General features: G+C 43.0%; 2 protein-coding genes across 2 annotated transcripts in view; one reads left to right on the top strand and one right to left on the bottom strand.

Annotated features, from left to right (window-relative positions):
* Fam114a1 (family with sequence similarity 114 member A1) overlaps positions 1-62 on the bottom strand; it is a 69702-nt gene extending 69640 nt beyond the window's left edge. Inside the window, exon 1 of the mRNA XM_057771916.1 lies at positions 4-62. The gene's annotated coding sequence lies outside the window, so the exon portion shown is untranslated. The remainder of the gene's footprint in view (positions 1-3) is intronic.
* Positions 63-14696: 14634 nt separating this feature from the next.
* Positions 14697-17619, top strand: Tlr6 (toll like receptor 6). Its single transcript, XM_057772597.1, has one exon. The coding sequence runs from the start codon at positions 14741-14743 to the stop codon at positions 17126-17128; it is 2388 nt and encodes a 795-aa protein (XP_057628580.1). The 5' UTR covers positions 14697-14740; the 3' UTR covers positions 17129-17619.
* Positions 17620-21367: the final 3748 nt, after the last annotated feature.

Here is a 21367-nt window from a genome sequence, read left to right as displayed (position 1 = left end):
TACCGCTTGGCCGCCGAGTGCGCGCCGGAGCCCCGGGTCCCGCCCCGCCACGTCGGCAGGACCGGCGGGGACGCGGCTGCAGGGGAGGGACCGGCCAAGCTGCCCCGCCCCGGGCCGCCCTCCTACGCCTGGCCCGGCCCAACTGCAACCTGACCTGTGGCGAACTCAGCTGTCCCAGCTCGGTGGTCCCGGGACAACGCCGGGTCTCTTGGCTTCCTTCAGAAACACCGGGAAAGCCCTGCACTGTCCTAAGGAAGGGGTCCCCTGGGCTGCACTGTGGGATCCCCAGATTCTAAGTTAGGTGGAAATCTTTGACCACGTCATCGGTGGGAGTGGGATGTTATTAAAAACAACAACAAAAGGAATCAATCAAACAGACCACACTTCGTAGAAGGTCAACTTGAAAATATGGATCAAGTTCATTCTCTTTGGCTTGGGGATTGCACATTTGCGTTTGGCATGGAAAAATATATTTGTCCTGAGCAAACAAATGTGTGTGTGTGTGTGTGTGTTAACTACTTGTACTGTGGGTAGCCGGAAGCACACTGGATACCCCACAATCAGGGATTAATGACATGACCTGTAGTAACGCCAAACAATCGGGTCAGCTATATCAAAAAACACGATTTATTTCAATGAAGGCCATATAGAAAGGCTTTTCTTAATATGGGTCTTAAGGGCGGGAAAGCTAACTAAATATATGCATTAGTAGGAACTACTTCTGTAAATATGTATGTGTACATGATTCAAATTCGGGAAAACAGTTTAGAAACAGTGGGTCTCTGACTGATGTGTTTAAGGCTAATTTTCTCCTTTTCCCTTTACGGGTCACAATCTTCTTTTAAAATATGGCATAACCCTGTCTCGAAAAATAAAAAAAAACAGAAACAAAAACAAAAAAATATAAAATATGGCATACACATGCTAAGAATTTATGAAGCTGAGGTAAAACCAAGGTGTGTCCTTTGACCTGTCTCTTGTCGATCCCAGGCTTAAGCAGTTAATGGCTTGGTAGTTATGTGGCTGAGGCTGCCTTAGGCAACCTGTGGCGATGCACGCTTGCTTGTGCAGTGTGTGGTAGCCCCTGGAACAGAGAGAAGGGATCTCAGTTCCCTACTATTTCCCCTCCGCTATGCCTTTTGCTTCATCAAATACCTGTTCTACGAAACTTTGCACATATTGAGAGAAGGGATCTCAGTTCCCTACTATTTCCCCTCCGCTATGCCTTTTGCTTCATCAAATACCTGTTCTACGAAACTTTGCACATATTGAGTGAGTTGAAATGAATGAAAGTTGCATTTGGGTGCCATACTGGTGCCAAGGGTTACTTTAATTCTCACTTGGGGCCTGGGAACGTAGCTTTCTCCCCTATTCCCTGATGGGGAGCCTCAGATACAGGGGAATAAACAAGTGAGGACACATATACCAAATCGGAGGACCTGGTGGACAAGTGGGGTAATATTACATGGATAACAGTAGTTGTGTGTGCAACCCCTACACCCATTCTTCTAGGACACCAGCCAATAACTGGTACACACCTCCTGACATCTACATTCAGGCCACACCCAAGCACACACTTCTTTAGTTTTGTGGTCCTCTGTCCTTCATGGCCTCTCTCCTGTTAGCATCCATTGAATGTATGTAGTCTTTGAACATGAATGTCATTATAAGATACATTTCTAGTGTGTGTGCTTTTTACTGTGCCTAGATGATGTTACGCAACAGACATTCTATCTTCACTCAATATGAGTGATTATCTAGTCTGGTGCCTTCTAGATCTTCTGTTGCTCTGATCTGTTATGGGGGTGCCCCATAATGGCATCAGATGAATTTTACACACACAATGCCTTAAGCGGAGGATGTCTGAGCCTCTAGCTCCTTGGAATCACACTTCAGGCCATAGCAAGCATCCCTTTCTGTGTCCCTTTCTGGGATAGTTCTCTGTCATACGTGTCCAGGATGGGACTGTGGGTTATACAGGTTCATTTTTCCTGTTTTCTATATTTTTCTTCTGAATGAGGACTGCCTCCTTTATGTGGCTTCTCTCTTTTTTCAGCATTTGATGCTGCTGACCTTTTTGATATTGTCAGTCCATTTCATATAAAGTGCCACATATCTTAACATTGCTTTATCTGATCACCATTTTTTTGGGGGGGTTGGTGTGGTATTGGAGACAGGGTTTCTCTGTGTAGTCCTGGTTGTCCTGGAACTAGCCCTGTAGTCTAGGCCAGCCTTGAACTCCCTGATATGTCTCTGTCTCTGCCCCCCCCTTTTTGTAAGATGCTTTCACTTTCTTGCAAAACTTCCATTTGTGTGTGTTCTTTTCCTTTGAAGAATTGTTTGTCCATTTCTGGGGAATTGCAAACAACAACAACAAAATCCCTTAGATTAGTACTTTGTGTATTTAAGGAGATTTTTTCACCAACCAGATATTCTTAATTTTAGTATAGACAGTTGACTTTTACTAGAAAGCTTACTGCTTTTTTTCTTTTATGGAAAAATGAGTGATGTGGGAGTCCCCTCTGTGTGCTGTGATTACCATTAATGAATAAAGAAACTGCTTTGGACCTATAGCAAAGCAGAACTTAGCTAGGCAGAGAAAGCTAGGCTGAATGCTGGGAGAAAGAAGGGCAGAGTCAGAGAGATGCCATGGAGCTGCTGGAGATAAACACTGGGAACTTTACCTGGTAAGTTACAGCCACGTGGCAATATACAGATTAATAGAAATGGATTAAATTAATATAAGAGTTAGCCAATAAGAAGCTAAAACTAATGGGCCACATAGTGATTTAATTAATACAGTTTCTGTGTGATTGTTTTGGGGCTAAGTGACCTCTTCATTACAAATGAGAAAGAACTTTCCAAGTGGCTCCAAGTGGAGATATTCAAGACTGATGCTTTTGGATTTCTAAACTAGTTAAGGTATTTCCAGTTGCTTCTGTTAATTTTGTTTTGTTTGTTTGTTTTTCTCTCATGTTGAGACTATTAAATGGGGCTGAAAATCTTACCTGGTCCACCACGATGTTGGCATTGTCTGTTCTGAGCCCTCAAACCCTGGTTGCCACTGGTTGTCACCAGGCTGTATCGGTCACTAACTTTTGTATGACACTTATCAACTATCTAAAATGCATCTTTTTGGAAGAGAAAGTTTTATTTTATTTTTAATCAAATGGGACAGTTTTCTAAACTTTGTCTGAAAATAAAAAGCCACTGATTTTCTACTAATCTTCGAGTCTGATTTTCACAAAAGCATGTCAACTTCTTTGAAAAAAAATTTTGGTGAGAATACATCATTCCTTTGAATTTTGTAACAATTAAATAATGCATGATTTTGTATACCCTTCCAGTTTTTATTCCTAATCATTAAAGCCCATCAGTGAATTTGGATACATGAATATTATGTATTCGGTCTCAACTGAATAAACGGGAATGTCTTTATTTAAAAATTAAATAAATTATAAATGCAAGATTAAGGAAAATGGCAACAACCCCATTCTTGTCCCTTTAATGTTCCTTTCATCATCATCTTCTTCTTCATTATTATCATCTTCTTTTTTATCATCATCATCTCCTGCATTATCATCATATTCTTTATCATCATCATCACCACTTTGGCAGTACTAGGGATTTATTAATGCTAAACATAAGCTACATTCCTAACCCTTTTTAAATTTTTAATTTTTGAGAACATCTTGCTCGGTGTGTGCCACCACCGCCTGACTTCACTATCATTTTAAGTGTGTGGATACTACTGTAGCTCTTCTTTACTGGTATAAAGACATAGATACATAGACAGCTCCTTTCTTGTTACAAAAATGGCAAGATGCTGGAGGTGGGGATGATGGGCATGTCTATAAGTCTAGAACACAGCCGAGCGAGACAGAAGAATTGCAAGCTTGAGATCAGCCAGGGCCACACAGCAAACTTGAGGCCAGCATGAGCTGCATATGGATACCCTATCTCAAAGTTTTTTTTTTTTTTTAAATTAAGGCAAGATTATCACATACTTTTTATTTTTCCTACAATTATCTTTCTTGGTCGACACGTGTCAATCAAAGCATTCTTCTAAGATCAACATTGTATTTTTTGGTATAACAATGTATGTGGTCACAATCAGGTCATTTCTGGTTCCTTTCTTATATTTTCCATATGGAATAAAGAAATTGAAGCTAATAAATGCTTTTTATTTTTATATTCATAGAAAAACTGGGAAGTCATCTGGATGTCACAAAGGGTGGAACGGCTTTAAATCGAGATTGGTCTTTGTGTTTTGAGCCAGAACTTAACACCCATCCTAGTGCTTGGCCCTTGTACCCCACTTTCCTCTTCAAAAACAGAACACAGAGCATTTCTCTCCCCTGTTTCTTCTAGTTCTGAAACTGTGACCCTTACTAAATTGTGTTCTGGGTGGGTCAGATAGGTTTCAATGAACCACTGACTTCAGCATCTGTGCTGTGACTTCTGTGCCTGCTGAGAGACAGCCATTGCCTCTGCTGTCCCTGCCACTCAGCTGAGGGCAGCAACCCAGTCAGCCAGGGAGGACTTCCTTTTTCTCCTTTAACCGAAAATCCACACCTGTGCAGCAAAGACTTATCGGCTGAACAATCCAAGCAACGAGGCGGTTCCTCATGCCACGCCCCACTGTAGATGATGTCCTGTATCCAAAAGCAGCTGCTTCCAAGCCAATTGGGTCTTTTCCAGATGTTTCACTTTTTTGAAACTTAATTTTTTAAAATTAATTTAAAACATGTTGGGCTGTTTGAAACATATAGAGAAGTCAAAGATAATAGAATAAATACTTATTTGTGGGCAAAAAAAATGAGAAAACGCCGCGACGAAGCTCAGATGTATCAAGTCTTAAGTTTTTGACTTATTTATTTTATAAGTTTTATTTTGAAAGAAAAAGTGTTAGGGATCTGTTTGAAAGAGCTTTCCTTTCTTTCTCCACATTCTTTGGAGGTCACTGTTGTTCTGAGGTAGTTGTGAATCTCTTCACCCATATTTTTGAGTGTTTACTGCCGATACCCTTATTGATAAATGCATAAAAATTTATTTAAATGCTATAAGTTATTTAAATTATATGTAAATCAACTAGAATTTTACAGATAACTATTGATAGTTGTTAATTCAACATTAAATTATTTGTTTATTTGAGATAGGGTCTCAAGTATCTCAGGCTAGCCTCAAAGTTGGTATGTAGACAAAGATGTCCTTAAACTGCTGATTCTCAGCCAATCATGGTGGCACCCCCCTTTAATCTCAGCACTCAGGAGTCAGAGACAGGTGGAGCTCCATGAGGTCGAGGCCAGCCTGGTCTACACAGCGAGTTCCAGGACTGCTAGGGCTGTTACACAAACCCTGCCTCGAAACTGCGTTCCTCCCACTCCCTGCAAAAATAAAAAAAAAAAAAAAATAAATAAGAGGCCCCTGATTCCTCTGACCCTACCTCCTCAGTGCTAGATGACAGGAATTCTCCTCTGTACCCAGTTTAGATAGTGCTGGGGATCACAGCCAAGGCATCCTGCATGCCTGACAACCACGCTACTACCTTAGAGCATTCCCAGTTCTAACAGTAAGTTTTGCTTGAGAATAATCATGTTCATCCATGTAACTCTAGGACAGTCATTTTGTTGTCCTTTAGACACCCATTCTGTGTCACAATGTATCGGTTTCCTACTTCGTGGATATTTAGTATGTTTCCTAGGTCACTCCTATACAGAGAAGTCTGCAATAGTCAGATGGCCTTTACAGGGCATGTCCCAGTTGCCCTCTGCTGTGATCCAACATGGCTGAATAATTTAGTCAACGCTTTTCCTTTTCCTTTTTTTTTTTTGTAAAGGTGTGCACTATCACATCTGCCTTGCTATTTTTTTAAAAAGATTTTTAAATTTATTATGTGTATACAGGGTTCTGTCTGCACATATGCCTGCAGGCCAGAAGAGGGTGCCAGATCTTACTACAGATGGTTGTGAACAGAGCTCTTAACTGCTGAGCTATCTTTCTAGCCCTAGACAATGTTTTTCTTTCTTTTTTTCTTTTTGCGTGTGTGTGTGTGTGTGCGTGCATGTACATATCTTCGTGTGTGGGTACATGTGTGTGTGCACATGCATGTGGAGGTTCAAGGTTGAGGCTGGGAATCATCCTCAATTGCTCTTTACCTTATTCAAGGAGGCAGAACCTATTGTTCAATCCCAGCGCTCACTGAGCTGGCTAGTCAACAGCCAGCTTGCTCTGATCATCCCAGCTCTGCCTGTCAAGGCTAGAATTACAATGGGCTTCCAGGCCCACCCTGTGTTTACTGGGGTTCTGGGGATCTGAACTCCAGGCCTCACACTTCTGTGTGGCAGGCACTTTCACCCCTGAGTCATCCCTCCACCCTTGCAACATAACTTTTCAAAAACATGTATTATGTAGCAAGTAATGCTGGCTTTACTCTGGAGGCCCTCCCTTGATAGCATACCAGGAGGAATAAAGGTTTCGTAGAACCTGTGAGGCGTAGAGTGTGGTGGGTGAGAAGGATTGGGGTCCGTCTACACTTCTGAGCAGAAAGGAAGACTTGCAGTTTTTTAATAGAAGGCTGCTGTGATTATGGGGTCTGAGTCTGGGGGGGGGGGTTGGGTGGATGGGACTGAATGGGCAGAGACAAATGCAGAGGCCAATAAGGAACTACTTCACTTATCCCTGTGATCCAGTGATGGCGATGATGGCCTTGACCTTAGCAATCTCATCATCAGAAGAATGTGATTTGGAGCATGAAAGGACTTTTTTTTTATTAATCTATATTGAAGAAAGCACAGAAAAATTAGTTCTTGGATTGGATGTAAATTTTGATAGCTTCAACTAGAGAAAGGAGTCACCAATTACTCCCAGGATCTTGGGAAAGATCAAAGAGAGATGAGAAAGGGTGTGAAGGGTAGTTTGGGAGATTAAGGTAGTGAGGATGTAACTGTTTGGTTCTCTACAAGAATGGCTTGGTAAGTGTTTAGCAGGCAATTGGATAGAAGGGTCTGCAGTTCAGGGAAATCTGGGTTGGAGATGGGTTACTGGGGAGTCACTGGCATTGATGCCAAGAGACAGGATGGGAGAAAGAAGAGAAGTTCAAAACGGAAAGGACCACAGAGTGGGGAGCATGCCAGTGAGTTCACAGGTATTTAATTCAAGGAAAGGGGAGGGAAGCTGGGTGTCCAGAACGCCCAGATGTTTCGGCCATGTAAAATGCTGCTTGATCTAAATGAGATGGAAAAGGAAACCCGACCACTGCGTTGGACATTATGATAGTCCGTTTACGACCTTGAAAAGCATTCTCTCTCTTGAGCAGCAGGGTAGGAAACCCGAACGGTGTCTTTTTAAGGGAACAGAAGGGGAATAACGGTGAGAGTGATGAGAAAAATATCAGCCGTATTCCGGTGTGAGGAGGAACAAGTGTGAGGAGGAACAAGGATGAGGAGGCTGTGCGTTTAATGTAAGGGTTTTGCTTTCTAGAGAAAGCGCCACGCTGAGTACACAATGCTGGCACTAAGGCAGAGAGAGGACACCGGTGAGAGCGACTTCCTGAGGAGACAAGGCAAGAGCGAGTCCTCTGCTGAGGGAGCAGCCCGGCTGGCAGAGCTTCGCAGATGGCAGGACCCTGCCCTATGGACAGGTCTGGTTTCCTTGTGCAATATGAAGCCTCATCAGCCAAGAATGAAGAATGAAGGGGAGGAAGGTCGGACAGTTAGAGGAGGGCGAGCGTGGAGCGTGAGAAAGGGGAGACAGTTGGGTCAGGGTGCAGAAGCTGTTACAATCGCACCCCTTCAGGTTGGGAGACAGTATACATTTTACATGAGACCAGCTCTGGGTGGTGCAGGTATTTACTCCCAACTCCCTTAAGCAGCTTGGGCTCCATGGTCCAGAGAAAAGAGCGACTTAACGTGGACTGGGGAGAGGGCATAAGGTAGCCCAGTGGGAATGCAGACGGACACAGCGAGCCTGGGGAATTGCTGGCATCAGAGGGAAGGACTTGAGGTGGAAATGGAAATCAGAACGCTGACAAAGTCAGATAGTGGCTGGAGCTGGAGCGCAGCCACTGGTATTAAAATTATCTGGGATATAATCAGGGGTTTTCTGCGTAACTGCGGAAGACCCTGGAATTAGCGAAGGGCTGGTGGGGCTCAACTTAGCAAACAAAACACCAAATCTGAAACATCAGGCAAACTGATTTCAAGGATTGGCTTCAGGATGTTGGAGGGAAAGACAGAGACGGGGAAATGAGGAAGAAAGTCAAGGACAAACACCTCCAGTCCCCTGGGAGCGCTCTGTTAGGAAACCAGACCCCAGGCTAGTAGTGTACAGGTCTCAGCTCCTATATCCTCCTACGGCATCGATAGAATCAGAAGGGCTTCAAACGTGGCATCAAAGCCTGGCTCCTCTGACCATTTATAAACAAATCAGGGCCCTGGACATGTTGGCAAGCTCCTGTTTCCTATCATTCTCACTCAGGCTTGGCATCACCAAGGGTCTGGATTTGTGTCTGTCTCAGGAGTGGGCAGTGATATGCAATGAATGGTATCTGAATCCGTGTTTTCCCAAGGGTAGTGAGGATGCCTGGTTGTGTACATCCCCATGTTAGAGCCGTTTCGACTTCCTCTGCTATCCCTCTGTTTATATCCTTGGCTTACCTTGCCCTCCCCTTTGGGTTTCTCAGTCACATTTATATTGATTTGTTGGAAACTTCATATATTTTGGATACTATCATATGGTTGTATGTACTACAAATACATTTTTTTTAACACAGCCGTGGCTTATCTCCCCCACAAAATCAAATAGCAAATGTTAGCTTTAATATCAGTACTTAATGTTTTGCTTCTGTTTGAACTGGGACAGGATATTAGCTGGCCTCGGGCCATGTTATCTTATTTATCCCGCTGTGGCATTTTTAAAAATAAAATAACATAAAGTTGGCACATGCTTACAATGTCAACACTGGGGAGCTGAGGCAAGAGAATTGCAAATTTGAGGCCCACCTGTGAGATATTAACTCAAAAAAATGACATATGTGTATGTATTTTTTTAAGGTGAGAGGGTCATATGATGGTAATGGTTCTTAGCTCTGCTGCTGGAAGACAAGAATTCTGAAGTAACCTCTGAGAAAGAATTATGCCTGTTCCAGGATATGTGTGCAATCCTGGTATTAATCTCCCGTGGCTGACATAATAAGTGGCTTAAAACAACAGCATTTATTCTGCTTAAGGTTCCAGAAGTCAGAGAATTGGAAATGAACGCAGGGTGGTGCTCCCTCAAGCCCCTGGCTGCAGGCATTCATCAGCTCTGTGTCCGAGTCCAATGGGTGTCTGCCTGTGCCTCTTCATGTGAGTCTTGGGCCTTGGCCCACAGTCTTGGGGCCACCCACCTCTGGCCATCCATTTCCTAGCTGCTCCGGAACCGTTGAAAGCGCCTCTCCCCCAGCACCTTTGTGAGGGTTGGCGAGAACTTGATGGGTCCTTGTGAAGAGCTCCGAGTAAAGCTGGCAGGAAGACAAACCCCGTCCACGTGTGCCAGGCCGTGGTGCTGCAACTTGCTTTGCTTCATTTGGCCACAGTGTCCTCTCATCTCCCTCCTTCCCCACTTAAAAACACGGCTGTCACAGGATTCAAACCCCCTTACTCTCCTGCCTTCTCTTTCGGGTGGTCCCTCCAGCCACCTGATGTTCATTATTAATCCCTGAAAGTCACAACTCTGACCATTCTGCAGTCTCAGCAAGGTCACACAACTTGGCCAAAGCCTCAGAGCTCACAAGTAGCCACGCGAGGAACTCAGCTCACTGTTCTTGCCTCTGCTCATTTCGCTGTCATATGTGGGCTCATCCATGTTACACGAATTTGAGTGGTTTGGTCTTCCCCTTGAAGGCGCTTCTGAGGATTGCAGCAACCCCAGCAAGAAAAGTGTCTACCTCCCCAAATGTCAACATTATTATGCAATACAGTTGAGACATGAGTCATGTGACCAGTTTTCAGTGATGTGTACGTGTGTGCCTGCGTGTGTGCGTGCGTGTGCCCACACGTTTGTGTGTATACGTATGTATCATATGTTCTCTTAAGAAGCAGGCTCAGTGTTGCCTGCAATCCCTCCCCGTCTCTGGCTCCTCTCCTGGTGACCTGGTCCCCTCTCCTGGTGACCCCCCTCACACCCGTGATCACAAGCTGCCAGCCTTGCCTCCCTCACTCCTTGCTGAGCCTCCCTGGTTCCAAGCAGACTTCCTCTTATGTTTGGTGAGTAAGGATGAACAGTAAGAGCTTTCTCTTCCCTTTCTCCTGAAAGTAGAAGTAATTTCTTCCTATGCTCAGCATTGTCCTACGTACAGTCTTAACTTGCTTTGGCAGTTAGATCAATTACGGGACGCTTATTTAGCTCCTGTATTCAGTTCTTTGCACAATCTAATCAAGTGAGAAGGCTCTTTACGGAAACACCTGGCTGAAGGGGCTGGCCTTCATTCTCTTTGCCTTCCAGCCTGGACTGGAAGCATCCTCAAATTCTAAAAAGTCTTTAGAAAACTAATTTCTAGTCTGATCTAGAAGGATTCCAGCATTGTTTGCTCTTCCAGGATGAAAAATTAGAACATGCAGCTGGGCGGTGGTGGCGCACGCCCTTAATCCTAGCATTCGGGAGGCAGAGGCAGGCGGATCTCTGTCAGTTCGAGACCAGCCTGGTCTACAAGAGCTAGTTCCAGCACAGGCCCCAAAGCTACAGAGAAACCCTGTCTCAAAAAACAAAGACAAAACAAAACAAAAAAAAAATTAGAACACCCAATAGTATCCAATGTTTGTCAGACTGTGAAGTCAGGCTAAATGTGTATCAGTCACAAAACTTCTCTTGAAAATTGACTTTCCTAAAAGGCAAGTGACGAGCTTAAGCTTATTTTATTTTTAAAGTATCTCTGTCAGTCACAAGATGTTCAAACCGTGCTTGAATGACAGGCATTTCTGGGGGGAAATGTGAAGGATTGTTATAGCAGGGAATCGAGTCTCATAACTTTCTGTCCCGGCAGCAATTTGAAATTTAGCCTGAAAACGTAAAACGTGCCTTAGATAAATATTTCTAGTAATTACAAAACGTTCATAATTTGCTCCAAGGATTTATAAGCTGTTTTAGACTGGAATGATTTTATACGTGGGGTAATTCCACCGAGGGTCAAGAGATGGCGCCAAACCACTCACGTACCGCTGTTCCCGGGCTAAGGACTGGGCTTGGTCAAGCTCATATTTTTTCAGAGCACTTCAGAGGTTACTTTCTTTTCTGAGAAGGAAGTCTTGGTGAGTAAGAAGGCTTTTCTGGATTTTTCAAATTGGATTTTTCAAATTATTGTGTTGACGCTTTAAATGAGAAAGAAAATGGTAACAGCATTGTAGGCAATAGGTAACCTTTCTTTGAAGTTTTTGCAAAAACGATTTTGTGTTTGGTGTTTTGAAGTGTGGCTATCGTTTGAACCACCTAAGACAAATGTGTGACTTAACGCTAGACAGAAAACAGCTGGCATTTCAACAGTAGCCAAGGAAGTGAGCAGACTCGTGTGGCTTTATCCCCCCGGTTTGGGCTGTTTTCTCCATTCACGGAGTTTAATCATTTGTAGCCGCGACAGCACACCGTCTGTATTGGTGTTGTTTCATTTCCCAGTCACGTAGTACTATAAACTTTAGTTGGTCGGTACCTCTCACTGATTCGTGAGCGTTGTGGAGGAAAGGCTAATTCAGTCGCTCCTATGTGATTTCATATCCCCAGCGCTAGTTTCTACCGTGCCCCGTGCCCACTGAACAAACATGATTTAAGTGGTGGAAGTCCCTGAGACCGGATTCCTAAACTCCGTGACCTCGAGTCCAGCACTCTTCCTCCACCCAGAGCTTGACAAAGCCAGGTTTCTCTTGTGTTTGTGTTGACTTGATGACAAAATTCTTCTCATGCTTGCCCTTGCTTACTGTTACTAACTACCCTTCCCCTTCTCGTAGCTTTAATTTTTACAGCGACTCCCTCCACCCGCCACCTTTGTGGTTTTTGAAATAGGGCTTGTGTTGACTGTTCCTTCTTTCTTTCACTTTTTGTTTGATGTATAAATCTTACTCCTGTCCATTCCTACTTCCTTTAGAAAGACAGAGACTCTTGAATTTTCCAGGGAGATCTTCCGGTTGTCCCACCCCCTCAACCACGTATACACTGAAGTTCGGGGCTGCTTCTCAGAATGCATACCCTAAGAACGGCTTGAGGTTTTGAGCAACTTCCAGGACTCACATGTGTCCTCGTGGTCACATGCGGCTGAATGACAGATCCCCTGAACAAGACACACACGCTGTCAGAAGAATTTGTAGGATGGGACTTCATCTATGAATATCAATTCTCTACCATCGTGTTGAAAATGCCAGCCCTCTTTATGTATGTATTAATGCTATCAATAATACAAGCATGATTATTTACATATAACATTTTATTTTGGGTATATTTCAAGTGGATTTTAAATTTTTCTAATTTATTAGTTCTTTGAGAATGTCGTACAATGTATTTTGATTGTATGCAGCACCCCCACACCCCCATAATTCCTGCCTGATCCACCCCTCTTCCCTATCTACCTACCTTAGAGGTCTCTTTTTTCCCCCTAAACACATCAAGACCTACTTGTGCTATCCATATACTCTTGGGCACGTGAGCTTCCACTGGAGTGGGTCAGACCTACCAAGGGCTCCACCCTGAAAGAAAACTGACTGTCCTCCCCCACAGCATATATTACATCCTAACCTCAGTTTCCCCTCCCTCTACTCCTCCCAATCCCTCACCCCCAGAACCACTCCTCCTCCATTTCCCGTTAGAAAAGAGCAGACCTCTCTGAGATATCAACCAAATGGCGTAACACGTTACAGTAAGACTGGACACATATCCTCTTATCAAGGCTGGACCAGGCAACCCAGTAGAAGGAAAGAGGTCCCAAAAATAGACAAAAGAGTCAGAGACAGCCTCCACTGCCACTGTTAGGAGTCCCACAAGAGCACCAAACTACATAACCATAATATATATGCAGAGGATCTAGCTCAGAGCCATGCGGGCTCCCTGATTGTTGCTTCAGTCTCTGCGAGCCCCTATGATCCTTGCTTGGTTGATTCTGTGGACCACGTTCTCCTGGTGTCTTTGACACCTCTGGCTCTTACAATCCTTCCTCCCCCTCCTCTGCAGGGTTCCTTGAGCTCTGCCTGATGTTTCTCCATCTGCTCCCATCAGCTGCTAGATGAAGCCTCTCCCAGTTATTGTGCGATACAAGGCTCTATTTAAGAAATGTCTGCTTTTGTGCCCCAAGCTCACAAATAATTTTACCTATAGAATAGAACCCCAGAGAGGGTGGAGCCATCCAGGGAGTCTCAGTCATTTGTCCTCCCTGAAACACGAGGTCTGCGGGCTTGGGCGCCTGCCTCCATGTCTCACTCAGATAGACTTTTCTTGTCATTCAATGTTATTGATATGAACATCAATGTCTGCGATTTTATGAGATGCACATGAGAACTTCTGGACTCTGGAAAAAATAGCTATTGCTGACATACTTTAGCCTCACACACCTTCTAGATTCTTTTATGGGCTTTATCTTTCCTTCCTGAAACATGCTCTCCCTATATAGCCAAGACTGGCCTGAAACTCTTAATCCCCTTGCCTGGGCTTCCCTAGGGCAGATTACCCTGCATTACTGTGGCTGGTTCCTCCGGTGTGTTTTGACAGTTCTCTCTCTTCTCCCATTTTGTGTAAACTGTAGGAACTTCCAAGCTTCTGATTGTCACCTGCTGAATCTCATTCCCTTCACGCTATAGCTTCTAGGCTAATAGTTGTCGGAGAAATGCATGCTCCTTTTTATGAAACACATGTCAAAGAGCTGAGATCCAAGGACTAAAAATAAATCTCTGGCATCAAAAGAACCAATGAAATGAACCTCTGCCAGGACCCGAAGGCTCCTGTTTCCCTGAAATGTGTCTGCCGACTTTGAGTTGTCAATGTGATTGTAATGGGAGGGGTGTGGAGAGGAAGCAGGATGCCACTGTGAGAATTAAGTTGTCGGTGGAGGCGTCTTTGACTTCAAAGGCCAGTACACAGTCTCTGGCTGGCTTCTGCCCCCTGTGGCTCAGATATTTTTCTATGCAATTCAGAGCCTGAGTGGCATGGATTCTTGCATGTGTATCTGTGTTGATGCCTCTACACCTCTTTGCCTTCCCTTCCTTGCCTCTGTCCCCTCTTCCTGTCTCTCCTCGTCCCACTTTCCTGGTGTCTACATATCCGTTCTCCCTTTCTCTTACTTCTCTGGCCTTTTGGTGTGTCTGTTCTTTGTTACCTCTGGCTCAGGTGACTGCAGCTAGTATATGTGTCCTCAACTTTTGTGTTTTTTTGACAACCACTGCCCAGGAGGTTGCTCCAGTCCTGAGAAAGTTCTGAGTAAGGAAGAAAGGTGATGCCCCTCCCCCGAATCCTTTATCCCCCCCAGACTAGTAAAAACACTTAATCGTGGTACTTTGATTAAAAGTTCATATTGTCCCCGGTAGTTACAGACTGAGAAAATTTCACATAAAAACATGGGCTAGTGATGACTGCTAGAGAGGAAATATCCGAGTTTCTGAGAAGTGGAAGCTTAAAAGCCATTATCTAATCTTTATTCACCTTAAAGTCTCTCTTATTTCTAGGACTTGAACTCAAGAAAAATGCCATGAAACAAATGGTGCAGTCCCTTTGAGCTAACCATTGCATCATGACCCGAGATAGAGAACCTGTTGCGGGAAGTTTTCATTTTGTTTGCATCCTGGCCTTCATAGTCGGAATCATGATCCAGTTCTCTGATGAACTTGAGTCTGCAGTAGACTATTCAAACAGGAACCTAACTCGTGTCCCCAAAGACCTGCCGCCAGGAACAAAATCCTTAAATCTGTCTCAAAACTCTATCCCCGAGCTGCAGATGTCTGATGTCCGCTTTCTGCCGGAGCTGAGGGTTCTGAGGCTCTCCCATAACAGAATCCAGACACTTGATTTTGGTGTGTTCAAGTTCAGCCCGGATTTAGAATATCTGGATGTCTCTCACAATCAGTTGCGAAACATCTCTGGCTGCCCTGCGGTGAGCTTGAAGCATTTAGACCTCTCATTCAATGACTTCGACCTGCTGCCCGTGTACAAGGAATTTGGCAACTTGATGCACCTGAGTTTCTTGGGATTAAGTGCTACGAAGTTCCGACAATTGGATCTGCTCCCAATTGCTCACTTGCACCTGAACTACATTCTTCTGGACTTAGTGGGTTATCAGGTCAAAGATGGTGAGAACGAAAGTCTTGAGGTTCTGAATACCAACGCTCTTCATTTGGTCTTTCATCCAAGTAGCTTGTTCTCTGTGCAAGTGAACATATCTGCGAATGCTTTGGAATGTTTACAATTGAGTAATATTAAATTGAATAATGGAAACTGCCAAAGGTTAATTACATTTTTATCAGAACTCACCAGAGGTCCAACCTTATTCAATTTGACTCTCCACCACGTGGAAACTACCTGGAAGTGCTTTGTTGAACTTCTCCAATTTCTTTGGCCCCGACCGGTGGAGTATCTCAATATTTACAACTTAACGATAATTGAAAGCATCAATTATGAAATTTTTGTTTACTCGAAGACAGCACTGAAGGCACTGACAATAGAGCATGTTACGAACCAGGTGTTTATCTTTGGAAAGGAAGCATTGTACTCTATATTTGCTAATATGAACATCAGGATGCTGACCCTCTCACACACACCTTTCATCCATATGATCTGCCCTCAGATCCAAAGCAAATTTACGTTTCTGAACTTTACCCAGAATGTTTTCACAGACAGTGTATTCCAAAACTGTTCCACCTTAAGGAGTCTGGAGACACTTATCTTACAAAAGAATAGCTTGAAGAACCTTTTCAAGGTCGGTCTCATGACTAAGAACATGGTCTCTCTGGAAACTTTGGATGTTAGTATGAATTCCTTGGACTCTCATGCATATGAGGAAACATGCACTTGGGCTGAGAGCATATTGGTGTTAAATCTTTCTTCAAATGTGCTTACTGACTCTGTCTTCAGATGCTTGCCCCCCAAGGTCAAGGTCCTCGACCTTCACAACAACAGAATAATGAGCATCCCTAAAGACATCACCTACCTGCAAGCTTTGCAGGAACTCAATGTTGCATCCAATTTTTTAACGGACCTTCCCGGATGCGGGGCCTTCAGCAGCCTTTCTGTGCTGGTCATCGAGCATAATACAGTTTCCCACCCCTCAGTGGGTTTCTTCCAGAGCTGTCAGAAGATCAGGTCCTTAGCAGCAGGGAACAACCCATTCCGATGTACATGTGAGCTGAGAGAGTTTATCCAAAACATAGGCCACGTATCAGGAGAAGTGGCAGAGGGCTGGCCCGATTCTTACAGGTGTGACTCCCCAGAAGGCGCTAAGGGGACCCCACTGCAGGACTTCCACATGCCTCCATTGTCCTGTGATACTGTTCTGCTGATTGTCACCGTCGGGGCCACTTTGCTGGTGTTGGCCGCCATCGTGGCCTTCCTCTGCCTCTACTTTGATCTGCCCTGGTACCTAAGGATGATGTGTCAGTGGACACAGACCCGGCACAGGGCCAGGAACATCCCCGAAGAGGAACTCCAGAGGAAACTCCAATTCCATGCTTTTGTCTCATACAGTGAACATGATTCTACCTGGGTGAAGAAGGAATTACTACCAAACCTAGAGAAAGATGGCATACGGGTTTGCCTCCATGAGAGAAACTTTATCCCTGGCAAGAGCATCGTGGAGAACATCATCCACTCCATCGAGAAGAGCTACAAGTCCATCTTCGTGTTGTCTCCCCACTTCATTCAGAGTGAGTGGTGCCATTATGAGCTCTACTTTGCCCATCACAATCTCTTCCACGAAGGCTCTGATAACCTAATCCTGATCTTGCTGGAGCCCATTCCACAGGATAACATTCCCAGTAGGTACCACAAGCTTCGGGCTCTTATGACACAGCGGACTTACTTGGAATGGCCTGCGGAGAAGAGCAAGCATGGACTCTTTTGGGCCAACCTTAGAGCTTCTTTTAGTACGAAGTTAATATTAGTCAATGAAGAGGATGTGGGAACTTGAAGTTTGGATTTTCAACTTAATGAACTGCCAACTTGGACTCAGATGAGCATTGTGGTTTTACGTTCCTAACTGGAGCTACTTCTCTTATGGTGTCCTAGTTCGGGGTCTGTGACTATGATGAACAGCATAACCAAATGCAGCTTATGGAAGGAAAGGTTTCTCTGGGCTTATGGTGGCAGTCTGTCATGAAGGGGAATCAAGCAGGAACTTAAAGCAGGAGTCTGGAGGCAGGAATTGAGGCAGAGACTGTGGAAGATTGCTGCTTTCAACCTTTCTCTCCGCATCTTGTTCCGTGTGCTTTCTTATTGCACTGAGGACCACCTGCCCAGAGGTGGCATCACCCGCTATGGGCTGGACCCTCCCACATCAATAGTAATCAAGAAAATGTCCCACAAGCCTGCTTGCAGTCTAATTGAGACATTTTCTTATTTGATGTTCTTTCTTCCCAAATGTGACCCCAGTTTGTGCCAAGTGGACAAAACAAAAACAAACAAACAAACAAGCAAAAACCTAACATGTATTATTTGGAGATAAAATGTCCCTAAAGGCTCACGCTTGAAGACCTTGAGGAAAATTCTGATGGTGCTATCCTAAGTAGTTTACGAAGGTGCTCACTTCATCAATGGAGTTACCTACTGCTGAGTTCACAGCTGTATGGGCCATTAGGATGGGGGGTCCTAAATCTAGGAAGTAGGTCATTAGGGACATGCCTTTGAAGGTTGTATTTTCTTCAAGGCTCATTTTTCTTTCTTTTCTTGATTTTTTTTGTTGTTGTTTTTCGAGACGGGTTTTTCTATGTCACAGTTTTGGCTGTTCTGGAACTCACCTCATAAACCAGGCTGGCCTTGAACTCACAGAGATCCACCTGCCTTTGCCTCCCAAGTGCTGGGATTAAAGGTGTGCGCCACCACTGCCCAGGGTTTTCTTGTTGTTCTTAAGTCAGGGTCTCATATGTAGTACAGACTGTCCCTCTGCATCCTAGTCATATTGCCTTCCAGAATTTCTCCTACAGGGATTCTAATGCAGAGGGAAGATATTATTTTAGAGTGGATATTTATACCTAATAAACCAAGTAAAAAATTAAAAACTTATGTGGAAAAAGTCTCTGAATTAATTATAAAAGGGAAGCTGAGACTTCGTCAACTAGCAGGTATAGACCCAGCAGAAATTATAGTGCCTTTTACTACTGAAGAAATAAAAAGGTTATGGGAAGACAATGAACCATGGCAAAGAGCTTGTGCTAATTTTTTTGGGGAAATTAATAGCAACTATCCCAAAAGTGGTAGACTTAACCTCATAAAGAGAACTTCTTGGATTCTTCCTAGAATTGTATGTGATGCTCCAATAACTGGAGCCCATACATTCTATACTGATGCAAATAAATCAGGGAAAGAAGGTTACAAGTCAGATGAATTGAATAAGGTGAAACAAAGCCCTTATAATTCTGTCCAGAAGGCAGAATTATATGCCATTCTTATGGTGCTAAGGGATTTTAAAGAACCTCTTAATATAGTTACAGATTCACAATATGCAGAAAGAGTTATCTTGCATATTGAAACTGCTGAATTTATACCAGATGACACAGAGTTGACTTCATTGTTTATCCAGGTACAAGACATAATCAGGAACAGGCTTTGTCCGATGTACATAACACACATCCGGTCCCATACAGGTTTGCCTGGTCCTCTAGCACAAGGCAACACTGAGATTGATCAATTATTGATTGGAAGCGTGTTGCAGGCCTCAGAATTCCATAAGAAGCATCATGTCAATAGTAAAGGCCTAAAGAAAGAATTTTCCATTACATGGCAACAAGCTGACATTATAAAGAGATGTCCTACTTTTTCTTTCTATAATCAAACACCGTTGCCTGCAGGGAGTAACCCAAAGGGTACTAAAAGAAATGAAATCTGGCAGATGGATGTGTTCAACTTTATGGAATTTGGTAAATTAAAATATGTACACCACACCATAGACACGTATTCAGGTTTTCAATGCCCTGAGCTTTTCTGCCCTGAGCTCAGAAAAGGCTGATTCAGTAATCACACATTTATTGGAAGTTATGGCCATCATGGGTATACCTGCACAAATAAAGACAGATAATGGTCCAGCATATGTATCTAAGAAAATGAAACGCTTTTTTGATTATTATAATATAAAACATATTACAGGTATACCAAATAATCCTACAGGTCAGGCAGTTATAGAAAGATCAAATCGTACTATAAAGGACATGCTGAACAAACAGAAAGGGACTGAAAATACCCCCAGAAATAGATTACATAATGCTTTATTAACCTTGAATTTTCTTAACGCTAATGAGAAAGGAACAGCAGCAGAAAGACATTGGATAATGGAAAAGTCTGCTGAACTAAATCAACCGATTTATTTCAAAGATGTGCTGACCTCTCAATGGAAGCCAGGAGATGTGCTACGTTGGGGAAGGGGTTTTGCTCTTGTTTCCACAGAAAAATTGTGGATACCATCAAAATTAATAAAGGTTCGATTTGAAGAGGAGAAACCTCTTGGAAAGGAGAAATGACAACTCATCCACAATAATGATATTCATACAGGTGGTAAGAAAAACATATAGAATGGGGGCAGGGTTCTGTTCTTATCTCCACAGGAAAACACTCATCTTTGAAAAATTCAAGGGACCCTGGATGTTTGGATACTGAAAGATGGAAAAATACCTGCCCAATAGGAACTATCAAGAAAACTGAATAGGTCGTGTAAGTAAAATATATTAGACCATATTTCTAAATTTATAGAGCTGGTTTTGAAGTGGGTCTCTGACTCAGTCCCTCTCCAATTCCAAGCCTGTTGGTAAGAGAAAAACCCAGAGTTTCTGGAGTTTCTGTCTCATGTCAAGAGCCATGATATGGGACAGAAAGAAATATGAGTTTAGAAAACATTTTTGCTTTTCTTCATATCTATCATACTTTTCATTGAATATATCTATCATGCCTTTCATTGAATATATATATATGTCTATATATGTCTATATGATTAATGTTTAAGTTTTTCACAATGAACAATGAGTTTTTCCTGCAGTGACATTTGAAGTTTCCAGGAAGAAGATGGGGCCTCACAACAACAACTCCACCTGGTTGATATGACGTCATGATACTGATAGTGCTACTATAAGACCTGTTTTGGGTACCAGCTGCACAAGACAGTTCCAACTTGGTTAGCTGAAACAGTGCACATCTTATACAACATTCTGGCCAGACCTGCACAAAATACTCAGAGACTATTTGCAATTTTAAAAGACATTGATCTTGAAATTTAACCATCATTTTACTTTCACAGGATCCCCCAGAAAGAACGTCGCCCCCATGACAGCTGGAAGTAATTCTAGAGGACGACGTCCCCTCTCCCAGTAAAGTTTGCCCTTGGGTTTAGGGACATCATTTAGGTGTTGATTATAATTAGTATACGGTTGAGGGTTGGGGGAGGAATTTTATAAGCTCAGGGATCATTTGAAAAAAAAAAAGAGGGATAAATTGTAATTGTGAGTTACTGTTTTTAGACAAATATATTGGTATCGATTCTTGTATATTGATACAAAGTTAAATTATATTGACTATTGTATGCGTGCATGCTTCTACCTCTGTTTAAAACATTTTTATGTATTGACATATATTGTATTGATATATATATATTGTATATATTTACCATATTGCAGTGTACATTTCTACCTCTGATTAAGAAACTTACATATTGTTTGTGTATTGATATATATTTACCATATTGCAATGTATATTTGTACATTGTTTATATTTGGAGGTCATTATCCTCATTTGTTACACAGTTGTTTATTGTCTTAGTCTTTAAGTTAGATAGATATTGAGAATTATATAGAGCAATAGTATTCTAAGTTTGTCATTTATAACTAGACTAATCAGGTTCTTTAGATACATAGAGATTATACTCAGTATAGATAGATAATCTTCAACCTCTTCAAAGAGGTGTAGAAAATGGCCTTTAATCTAACTCAGAGTTTTGTGGTAGTGAGACACAATTGCTCCTGGCAACACCGCTCTATTCCCGAGAGAATGTTGAGCGCCAAAGACACTCCACCTGGAGCCTTTCTTCTTGGATGAACTGGCCTTTGGGCAAAGAAATGCCCATACCTCAACCACTGATAGAGATACAGAGCGTGCATCAATGGATAAAACAGGACTGTCATATCCTGCCAAGACAGGGTAAAATAGTTTTTATAAGTTTCTTGCCTTT

The sequence above is a fragment of the Chionomys nivalis genome, chromosome 6, assembly GCF_950005125.1.
Source record: "Chionomys nivalis chromosome 6, mChiNiv1.1, whole genome shotgun sequence".
In the NCBI taxonomy this organism is placed as follows: domain Eukaryota; kingdom Metazoa; phylum Chordata; class Mammalia; order Rodentia; family Cricetidae; genus Chionomys; species Chionomys nivalis.
Note: the sequence above shows the minus strand (reverse complement) of the source record. Positions and strands in the feature narration are given on the sequence as shown.